Source organism: Gekko japonicus, unplaced genomic scaffold (genome assembly GCF_001447785.1).
Source record: "Gekko japonicus isolate JY-2015 unplaced genomic scaffold, Gekko_japonicus_V1.1 scaffold459, whole genome shotgun sequence".
Taxonomy (NCBI): Eukaryota; Metazoa; Chordata; class Lepidosauria; order Squamata; family Gekkonidae; genus Gekko; species Gekko japonicus.
In genome coordinates this window covers 1,308,838-1,320,529 of record NW_015173137.1, presented here as the reverse complement: position 1 = coordinate 1,320,529, position 11,692 = coordinate 1,308,838, and the positions used below count along the sequence as shown (strand labels likewise).

General features: G+C 49.5%; 1 protein-coding gene across 1 annotated transcript in view; it reads left to right on the top strand.

Moving 5' to 3' along the window:
- The window catches only part of MAP3K12 (mitogen-activated protein kinase kinase kinase 12), a 62,051-nt gene extending 55,533 nt beyond the window's left edge, over positions 1-6,518 (top strand). Inside the window, exons 12-13 of the mRNA XM_015422224.1 lie at positions 1,819-2,092; positions 6,420-6,518. Coding sequence (XP_015277710.1) covers positions 1,819-2,092; positions 6,420-6,518 — 373 coding nt within the window. The remainder of the gene's footprint in view (positions 1-1,818; positions 2,093-6,419) is intronic.
- The last annotated feature ends 5,174 nt before the right edge of the window (positions 6,519-11,692 follow it).

The window sequence follows — 11,692 nt, the reverse complement described above, 5'->3', positions numbered from 1 at the left end:
CCGCTATCACCTCCATTGTTCTCTATGGTGGGAAAAACGTTACTTTTTTCCCACCATAGAGAACAATGGATGGGATAGGGGCAACCTGTTTGGGGGCCCGTAGAATTGGACCCCCTGGTCCAATGTTCTTCAAACTTGGTTGGTATCTTGGGGAGAGGCTCCAGCAGCTACCCTGCGAGTTTGGAGCCTCTCCCTCAAGCCCCCTCCCCTCCAGCCCCAGAATATACCCTATGTTTTCATGTGGCCTCTAATCTGGGAGAACCGGGTTTGATTCCCCACTCCTTCACATGCAGCTGCTGGATGACCTTGGGCAAGCTATAGTTCTGTCAGAGCTGTCCTTGAAAGATATGGTGGGAAAAACGTTACTTTTTTCCCACCATAGAGAACAATGGATGGGATAGGGGCAACCTGTTTGGGGGCCCGTAGAATTGGACCCCCTGGTCCAATGTTCTTCAAACTTGGTTGGTATCTTGGGGAGAGGCTCCAGCAGCTACCCTGCGAGTTTGGAGCCTCTCCCTCAAGCCCCCTCCCCTCCAGCCCCAGAATATACCCTATGTTTTCACCATTGACTTCAATGGCCCATAGGATATCATGGGGCTGAAATTGACATTCGGCTCGCCCTTCCCATGGGCGTTGCAGCTGCTGCTGAGAACAGCCTCAGCCAGGCAGAGACGGGGGGGGGAGAGATTTTTCCCGGGGTGTGCAGCTTTGTGAACCTCCGGGGGTCTGGGTTGGCCCCCCGGTGCCTCTCTCCCGGAGCGACGTACTGGCATGCTCCGGCCCGATTCGAGGCCTGGCTGTTGGAGAGATGGAGATGCAAGGAAAAATGTGTTCCACTTCCCTTTGCTTACCATCTCGCTGAGACTCAGGGAGGAGTCACAGTGTTTCCACCCACCAGAACCAGGAAGCAACATCAGGGTAAGGCCTCTATGCCCTGTTGCTGGCCGTCCAGAGGAACTGGTTGGCCACTGTGTGAGGCAGGATGCTGGCCTAGGTGGATTATTGGTCTGATCCAGCAGAGCTCTTCTCGTGTTCTTATGTTCATTTCCACAGTGAGGCCTTAGCCGGGCTTTGCCTCACCTGGGTTCCTTCTTTTCTGGAGAGGAAAGGCTTTGCCTCACCTGGGTTCCTTCTTTTCCTCTCCAGGCTCTTCTCTTTAGCCTTCCTTTCCCTGCTCCTTCACTGGCAACTTCCCAGCTGTGCTTGCTCTTGGCCTTCCTCTCACCGCCCCTGGCCCTACACTACTCCACTGCCATGACCCTGCCACAGGTGCAGTGGAAGTGGTCCCCTAGAAACACCATACGTAACACCACCTCACCTAGCCCTGCAACCAGTGGGGTAAACCCCAACCATTGTCCCGGCCATCATTCTGCCATGGAAGCTTTCTGGGTGAACTTGGACCAGTTGGTCTCCGCCTCACCTGCCTCGCGAGGTTGTTGTGAGGATAAGGAGGAGGAGAGGGAAATGATGTAAGCCACATTTGGTCCCACTGAGAGAGAAAGTATGAAGTAAATAAATAACCCTATACTCCATCTCTAATCAGGTCATGGTTACATTCCATCCATTTTTACCCTTTATTAGCTGTATCACGTGAAGCCCTGTGTTGCAGAAGAATCAACTGATATTCATTTATCCAAAGTTCTATTTCCCTTCTTCGGAAGGGAATCCAGATTCGAATCCTGTTACCTACTTCCTGCATAGTGTGACATATCTCTCTGGGGATAGCCATACTCGAGCCGTACGTGATAGAATGGGGGTCTCCATTAATCCCCCACCAACCCCCACTAAGAAGCTTCTTTTTCTTCCCTCCTTACCCAGGTGGCCTCAAGCCATGAGCAAGCGGCAGTCGCTCTCCACCTTCAGCTCCGAGAACTTCTCCGATGGGGATGGTGAGGAGGGTACTGGCAGCGAAGGCACCACTGCCTCCCACAGCGGCGGCACGCCCGACATGGCCAGCACCAATACAGACGAGCGCCTGGACGCCGAACGCTCGGATGACGACCTCCTGGGGCATTCTGACGGGCTGTCCGAAAAGGAGGCAGCTATTCGGCTCGTCAAACACCAGCTCAATGCTGACCAGAATGCTGGGGAGGTGAGTGCCCTTCAGGAAGGGGGGAGCTGTGCTCCCTGTCTTGGGGGGGGGGCATGAATACCATAGGCACTGTTGTTCTGCTGTGTTTGCCTCAGGAGTCCCTCCAGGGGTGAACATGGGAAATGAAGGATCTTGGGGAGGGGGTATGGAAATTTGGCACAGATCGATATTACTGAAGAAAAATTGTGGGCTTGGGTGTACTTGATCTGGATTCCCCTGGACCATCACCTGACCTAGTATGCACTATGGCCCCGATTTCGTTCATTCTTCTTTGCTTTAATGCTACACGTGTGTATGTCATGATTTAGGACAAGGAAAGTGCACTGGGGGGGGAATTATAATTTTAGTTCTGCGTTGTAATTTTAAAAAGGGAAGATGTATTGATTTTTAAGAACTCCCAGTAATGTTGTCATATCATGAATACTCGTCAGGTTCCATTTCTGGTTGCGTTAAGAGCTGATCGGATGTCTGCCTGTTGTTTTCCTTGTGGGGAAAATGCCAGATTTTCTTGAGCAGGCTTCTTCACTAAATGGTATTGAATTATCAAGTAACCAAGTCCACCCTCACTTCTAAAGACTCGCTACCTTTCAAGTGAATTGGACAGAGGGGTCCAATTTTACAGCCCCTTGAATAAGGTGCCCCCAGCCACCCTCCCTGCGTAGTGGGGAAAACCATACACATTGAGGGGGGGGGTTGTTAGTTTTTTACCAGATTTAGTAACTGTGTTTAAAAGTAGTCCATCTAGAGTGTCTGCCTAGTGAGGCAGCCACCCACCTCACCAATCATGTTGCAGGAGAAATAAGAACTTTTTTTTAAGCTGAGGAAAATTCATGTTGCATTGCTAGGGTTGCCAACCTCCAGGTGGTGGCTGGAGATTCCCTGGGGTTACAGTGGAATTCCACACAATAGAGACCAGTTCATCAGGAGAAAATGGCCACTTTGGAAGCTGGATTCTGTGGCCACTGTGGCCCCTCCCCTTCCCAAACTCCACCCCCCTCAGGCTCCACCCCCAAAATCCTCAGGTATTTTCCAACCTGGAGCTGACAGTCCTATGCTTTGTAATTGGTTTGTTGGGGGCAGGGTCTCTCTTTACAGAGTAACCTAAGGAAAGGGATCCTACTTATACAATGTAAAAATGTAAAAAATGCAGCCTTACCCCAAAATCACTGATATACAAAGAGGTGGAAAACAGGTAGCCCACTATCTGAGGGCAACCAGAAAAGTCCACAAACCAACAAACATTAACTTCAATTTTTTTAAAAAACCCAAACACAATAACTTCCTCAAGAGCCCAGAAAAGACAATGGGGAAGATCAAAACAAACCGAATATTAAACCACACAGAACCCAAAACAACAACAAAAAGAATACCTCTCCCAGACTCCAAGCCCCTAGTGACTGAAATGTGGCCACCCGTTACTAACCCTCCCCCAGGGGAAAAGAAAGAAGGCTAACTAGCTGTAACAATAAATGAACTAGACAGTCTGTCAAAAAGCACAGTCCAGGCAGGATCCAACCTGTTGTGTCCGTGAACCACCACCAGGGGTCTGCGGCCTCAGTCCTTAGCTTGGTTCCAAACACAATAGGGACCAAGGATCCTAGACCACCCTGAGTCCTCCAATAGAACCTCTGGCAGGAAATTCAGAGCCCCCCAATGGAACTGTGGGTGTGCCCGGGTGGAGTGTATATAGTTGGCCCTTGCTGGGCCATGTGTGTTCTCTTGTTGTGAAGTACAATAAACGCGTCTAGTTAGCATGTCGTAGTCCGAGTCTCCATGTGCGAACCCAGTACTTTACACAACCAGCCAGGATCTAGCATAGTCCAAGCAAGGCGTTTCTCCCAGGACATGAAGAGCAGCCCAGCATGCATGAAGCACAAAATGGCCAATGTAATAGACAGCTGCAGTTTAAAATTTCCCTCCCCTCAAGAAAGGCTGTGTGATTGGCCAAGGCAATTTGCCTGATCAGTCCTAGGGCTATGATTGGCCTAGGGCTATGATTGACCTGGAAGCCCCACCTCCAAACCCCACAGCCACCCCTCCCTTCTCTCATGAGAGATTTAAAGGACAAATCAGCTGGAGGGCCCTTTAAATCTTGCAGAGAGGAGGGAGAGGGGCAGCTGCGGGCCGTACACCTCAACTCCAAGCGGTGATTTGCCCCATGGAGTTCAGGTGCATGGGGACCTGCTGGCCAGAAGCATTTGAAGGGTCCCTTTAAATGCTTCTGGCCAGCAGGGACCAGCCCTGCATGCCTGATTTCCAAGCAGCATTGCCACTTGGAGATTAGGCGCATGGGGCCCCCTGGCTAGAAACATTTAAAGGGACCCTTTAAACACTTCTGGCTGGCAGGGACTGGCCCCACACACCTGATTTCCAAGTGGCATTGCCGCTTGGAGTTCAGGTGTGCGGCATGCGGCTGCCCCTCTCCCACCCCTACTGCAAGACTTAAAGGGCCCTCCACCTGACCAGCGGGCCCTTTAAATCTCGCAAGAGATGAGAGGGGGGGTGGCCGCCGGCAATTGTTCTTGGGGGCTTGGAGGAGGATGTGACATCATTGCATTGGGGATGCCCCGCCCCCTCCGGGAACAGTCCCCAAAGTTCCCCACTGGGGATAAAACAAGACCTGGCAACGCTATAAATACACAACTTTTTAGGGTCAGCAGTATCCCACTGCACACCCATATGTGGTATCTCAAGCATGAATTCTTCACCCAAAGAGTGATTAACACATGGAATTCACTACCACAGGAGGTGGTGGCAGCTACAAGCATGGATGGCTTCAAGAGGGAATTAGATAAACATATGGAGCAGAGGTCCATCAGTGGCTATTAGCCACAAGGTATAGATAGGAACTCTCAGTCTGGGGCAAGTGCTTCTCTGTAGTCTTGGTGCTTGGGGGGGGCAACAGTGGGAGGGCTTCTAGTGTCCTGGCCCCACTGGTGGACCTCCTGATGGCACCTGGTATTTTTGGCCACTGTGTGACAGAGTGTCGGACTGGATGGGCCATTGGCCTGATCCAACATTGGCTTATCTTATGTTCTTATGAATTGCGCACCTTGAGAAAATCAACTTTGACTTTTAAAATATTATTGTCCATTCCTCATAGTAAGATGGATATGGCCATTTTCTAGCAGAATTTCAGAAGGGGAGTAGGGTTTGTGTCCTGTCTCTCTTTGCCCCTTTCCTGAGGACTATAAACATTACATTTGTTTTGTGCAGCAATCAGCTAGAAGTGAAATTGAAACACAGCACTCAGTATAGTGCTATATTCCCCCTAAAAATTCTGAGGTTCCACACAGCACTTAGTATAGTGCTATATTCCCCCTAAAAATTATATTATATGTCTACTGCAAAATAGGCTCTGATCTTCAAAGTGTCTCTGCAATTTCTGTTCCTTTGCTTTCAGCTTAATTAATTGTTTTCTGTTCGTTCCACAACTGACTGGTTTTCTTATAACATTCATAGATCAATGGTTAATTGTCAGTTCTTATCCCTTTGGGTAGGTGGGGAGCTTAACTGCTACTTTTCACTTTGTAAACAACCAGAGTCACTACTCATTTTTTAAAATTGTTTCTGGTTGTAATAGTGTGGTTACAAAATAATGATGATGATGATGATGATGATGATGATGATGATGATGATGATGATGATGATGATGATAATGATTAGATTAAATAATGAGGATGGGCTTTGGCTGTCTGCAAAAGAGACCTTAATCATTCCCTCCCATTCAACAAGAGCTGATAATTATTGTTTAATGAATGCTGTAAGAAACAAGAAAATACAAAGTAATTAAATAAAAAGAGAAAGATGGGAGGAAAATTTATAGGGACCACAATCCTGAGGAATCTTGAGGGATCTCGCTGGTGTGATTCCATCTAACTAGTCCAGAGATGGTTCCACACTAGACATTCAGTAGCTGGAATTGCCACAAATCGTATCAAAACAGCTACAAAATAAAACACAGAAAGCACTGAAATGCGATGGGTTGTCAATTAAATCTTCTGGATTCACTGTAAAAACAGTTTCAGAGTAAAGGGCTAGAGTGGAACTACCTCTAGACAGGCAGGTGGAATCAACTATGCAAAACAGCTTACTTTTGCATAATGTGCATTTATTTGGAAAATTTACATGCCGACTCCTCTGGAGACCTGCAACAGGTGGTTTTCTGTTTTTCACGCAGCAGACTTTTTTACTTCTGATTTGCCTCAACGTTTCCAACCAAATTCTGTGTAAAATATGTTCTAGTATTTTGCATAAGGGCAGATCCTGTCCCACCTCCCATTCTGCCCTGACTCCTTTCTCTCCTGCTCTGCCTCTCTTTCTATAGCGTCCTGCCGCCTACGAGGATTCAGACTGCGACAGCACCGAATTAGACCATTCCGGCAGCGGGGAGGTGCAGAGACTGCCGGACGTGCCCAGTTTGTGATGCCACCTGCTTAGCCTTCCTTGCCCCAAGCACCAGGTTGTACAGATCCCAGACCCCTCCTCTGCCTCCCTGCACCGCCACCTCCTCCCCAGATATTTATATAAATAATCTATAAAGCTCTATATAAATCTATATATCTCATAACCTCCGGAGGGGAGAGCCAGTGCACCTCCTTCCCTTTGCATTCTCTAGGACTGGTTGGGGGCCAAGGGTCACTCCCTGCCATCAGGGGCTCGCTGTTTCCACCTTTTGAGCAGCTGGAGACATAGAACAAAAGACCTCGCCAAACCCACCGCTACTGGAGCCTGCCCTGCCCCGCAGCTCAGCAGAAGGGCTTTCTACCCAATCCGAGGCTATACGTGGGAAGGGATAGACCCCTTTCCTCAAGAGTCCTGAACACTGTAGGATCCAGGAGAAGACCAACCAGCTCTGCCCCGGCCTGATGAGACACCCAGGGGAGCGGAGAGACACAGAGAAGACTCGAGCTGGAAAGTGGTGCTTTCATCTGCCAAGGGAAGCCAGAGGGTGCTCTGACGTCTATGGCGAGGCTCGCGCATCCCAGGCGCCAGACTGTCTCTTGAGATGGACTCAATGCATGTTTGGGCCACAGTCAGCACGGAAACTTTCCCCCGACCCACAGCTTGAAAATAAGTCGTTCCCTCTTCCCTCCCTGCCCAATAGAGCCCTATTTCACAAGTAACAACCAAAGTCTGTGCAACAACGCCCCCGACCCCACCATCCCCCCACACACAAGACACTCCGCTTCTGGGAATCTTGAATACAGAGCCCGGAAAATGGCATCATTTCCTCACTTCCCTCAACAGCCTTGATGTGACCCATTCCGACTTCCAGAATGGGGAAGAACCCACTCCATTGTGCTCTCTGCTGGCACCAACATGCACTGCACTTTTTTAAGTTATTTATTTATTTATTTTTTAATTTATAACGAGGAATGTTTACATTTGCACTTAACGTGTGTCCTTGTCGAGGGAAGGGGGGGTGTCTGTGTAACGGGGAGGGAGGGGGTGAGCACGTGGGGCAGGAAGCAAGATTTGGGATGCCCCCCCCCCCTCGATTCTCACAAACTTCTGTCATGTTTAAAAAAGAGAGAAAAGGAACGTCCGTTGAGTTTACACTTATGAGGAAAAGCCCCTTTCCTCTTGGTTTCTCAGGTGAAGGTCTTGGTTTGGAGAAAGACATTGTATTTTTGTTGTTGATTCCTTTAACTTCATTGCTTCTTCGTGTTTGATTGATGCCCTCACTCCCCCAAGTTGTGCGACATTAGGGCTACAGTCCTATGCACACTTACCTCGGAGTAAGCCGCGTAATGGGACTTAACTCCAAGTAGTTCTGACTTGGATTGCATAAATTAGGGTTGACAGCTCTGGGTTGGGAAATACCTGGAGTTTGGGGGGGGGGGAGCCTGTGGAGAGTGGGGTTTGGGTAGGGGAGGGACCTCAGCAGGGTACAATGCCATAGAGTCCACCCTCCAAAGCAGCCATTTTCTCCAGGGGAACTGATCTTGGGTCACCTGGAGAGCAATCGTAATAGTGGGAGATCTCCAGGTACCACCTCGAGATTGGTAACCTTATTGCATAAGTACAGCAGGTTACATGTTGGCATGGGGGGGGGTCAAAAGGACTCAGAAAAGCCCCTACCAATGAAAAAAGCAATTTGGTGGGTGGGTGGGGGTGGGAATCTGAGCCATGAGTTTTGGGATCATAGCAGCCCCCCTCCCTAGCTGCTGACAAATTAGCATGTGGTCCCATGGGCCGGTGAAGCCATTTGCCCCTGGAAAATGGCGACTGTGAAAGGTAACCACCTCCAACATGAATGGTGATTGGCTGACTAAAATGTCTTCCTGTGCTCTGTGCCAGGATGAGCTATGCCCCCCACCCATGTGCCAGCTGTGTTCTCATCTCCGTCCATGGGTCAGAGGCTTGCCTTCCAGTGTGTGTTTCACCACCTCTCTGAGGGGATTTTTGAAGGCCCTACCAGAATAGCCTTGAAAAGGTACTGCAAAAGCCTCTTGCAAGCAGGCAGGCCTTCGTTTGGGAAAAGAGTAGGCCTCAAGCCTGCTCGTCTGACAAAAAAACCTGCCTCCCCCCCCCCTTCCATTTCAGATGTGTGGAGCAGGCTGAAGTTACTAGTGAATGTGGGAAAGACGCTTCACATATGTTCAAGGTTCCTCTCATCTTTCTGAATCAGTGATGTGGCCCAGAGTTTGAGTCTCATTACTGAAACTGTGGTCTCCCAACCTGTAGCTGTGATATGCACTGCACAGACGAACAACAGAGAGGCTGCGGGGCTGATTCCTGTCTGAAAATTCAGCTAAATGTGGGTGGCCAGGAACCCCTTAAGCATCCAAACTAGGGTTGCCAACTCTGGGTTGGGAAATACCTGGAGATTTGGGGGGGGAAGCCTGGGAAAGGTGGGGTTTGGGAAGGGGAGGCACCTCTTCAGGGTATGATGCCAGAGTCCATCCTCCAAAGCAGCCATTTTCTCCGGGGGAATCTTGGCCCTCTGGGGATCAATTTTAATAGCAGATCTCCAGGTACCACCTGGAGGTTGGCAACCCTAACCCAAACAGCTGCCTTCTCAGAATAGTTTGATACTTTCAGTGTTTTCACACATCCTGAATAATTCACTTTCAATGCACTTTAGTGATCATTTGCCCTTTCACACAGTAAAATCCAGTCGCAAAGTGCACTGAAGTGAGCCGAAAGTGCATTAGTCAGTGTGTGTGTGAAAGCTTTGCAAAGTAACAGAACCTATGTTTTCGCATGCACTGATAAAACATGATCAAAACAACAGATCTCATGGATCTCTGCCAATCCTATGCTGATTCCAGGCAGCTCCAGGGGAACTGCTTCTCCCATAGACAACTAGGTGGAGTTATTTAAATCTTCTGAGCTTTAAAAAAAACAAGGAGGAAGAGAGGAAGGTGGGGTTGCCAGGTCTGGGTTGGGAAATACCTGGGGATGGATCCAGGAGAGGGTGGGGTTTGGGGAGGGGCCTCAGCATGGTGCAATGCCATAGAATCCACCCTCCAAAGCAGCCATTTTCTCCAGGGGAGCTTGTCTCTGTCAGCTCGAGATCAGGTGTAAAAGTGGGAGATCCCCAGGCCCCCCCTGGAGGCTGGCAACCATAGAGGAGGGGGGCACACAAAGAACTGGCCAGTCTCATTTCATCCTGGCAACCTTTATGATCAGGGAGTTCCAGCTAGGTTGATGAGCCCATTGAGTTGTATCCACACGTCCCACCCAGCAGATGGTGTAAGCAAGGGAGTGAATGTCTATGGTACAGTTCTGCAGGCCGGCCACCGCCTTTCTTTAGGCTCCCAAGCTCAAAGCCACCCCTCCTCCAGCTGTCCATGGGACTTGGTGAAATCACTTCGTCTTCCAAGGCCTGGGCTCAGTTACAGGCCATTTGAACAGACAAAGCCCCCTGCCCCCAAAAAACCATTAATTCCAACCGCAGATAGGAAGAGCATAAAAGCAGCCAGCTCTACAGCAGGTGACACCAACTGAAGCAAACCAGCCGTGAGCTGCTAGCGCTTTTCAGGGGGTTCGCATTTGCAGTGCCCTGAAGAGCATCGGCACTTGACGTGCCAGCCACAGACCAGAGAAGACTGTGCTCCAGACGGCCTCGGATAGGACATAAGGGAGAGGGCAGCAGCCTTACTGGTGCCTGCTCTCTCGAACTCTTTCCACAGAGAAAGGAAGATTTTGCAGGATCTGGGAGCCTTACAATTGTATTTACATCTGGCCATTTTTAATGCAGTGAGATCAGCCCTTTGAAAAAGAAACTTGTATCCCCCCCCTGCACTAGAGTTCACGGCCAAGTATGGGGCAGCAGCACCAAAAAACAAAAATAAAAGAAACTTCCCCTAGAACAAGAGTCTTGTATGGTTGTAAGCAATGTTCCCTTCTAAGCTGAGTTAGTGAGAGCTAGCTCACAGTTCTTTAGCCTCCCTCTCACACAGTTTTGTCTTAGCTCAGGAAGGAGGGCTCCAGAGCAAACTAATTTATGCAGCAGCAAAACGGCTGGCTCACAACTTTAATGCCAGTAGCTCAAAGTAGAACCTTTGCTCACAAGATTCCACAGTTTAGAGGGAGCACTTGAGCCATGATAGAGAATGGTGACATATGGGAGTCTTGAACACTTCCAGGGGGAGAGAAAAAAGATCCCCCGTGCCCATGTGAGTAAGCTAATAGAAGTGAAGGCAGTAGGATTGCTCCTGTGCAGCCCTGCAGCGCAGTGGTGAAGTACAAACTGTTCACATGCATGACCCTAGTTCAGGGAGCTCAAGCAACAGCCCAGAAAGAGCTTGGACTGCTGCTGCGTGGGGGAGGCAATACCAGGCTATGTAGACAAGTGGTACACTGCACCTTCCTGTGGCTCCATGAGAAAAACCAGAGATAAGAAAATCTCATTAACAAAAAAGGGATCTCATTGGCCCAGCCAAATTGTCAGTCAAACCATCAACATCTCTGTGCTTTGCATAGCATCCAAGACACAGATTGGGACCAAGAGGGCAGCCCCCACCTTCTTCATTGAGAACCAGGCTGTGTGGATCAGCTCAAGTCCATCTGTTGACACTACCCTGTAACTGCTTGGGCTGATTTGGGCCTCTTTGCCGTACCTTTCAGCATCTCCCTCCAGGCCTCTGGCTGGCTGTAGCCATTACCTTCTCCGTGTGGTCACGTTCTCACAGGACGTGCCTTTGAAAGGGCTGCGCAGTGAGCCTGATGCATGACCCATCCCCACCACCACCACCCCCAGCTCAGTTTGTCATTCTTCCTGTGGAAGGCAAGTTCTCTGTCCCTTAGGTGAAGCCATACTTCCTACCACTTTGGATCTGTGCATCCTTTACACTTGTTTTAACATCCATCCTTGTAAGATAGATCATGTCTGTACGGTAATAACATTGCTAGATAAGTCATGGCACTGCAGATTTCAATTAAAGACCATTTTGTATTGAACATCGGGTCTGCGCTTCCTGTAACCCTCATACTTTGCTCAAAGCTCCAATGGGCAGGACTGTGTGTGATAGGAGAGCCAGAAGAGTAGCGGGAAAATCACACACACACAAAGCTGCCTTACTCAGACCAGCAGCAGTTCTCTGGGGGCTCAGGCTGAGGTCTCTCCCATCACCTCCTACCAGGGACTGA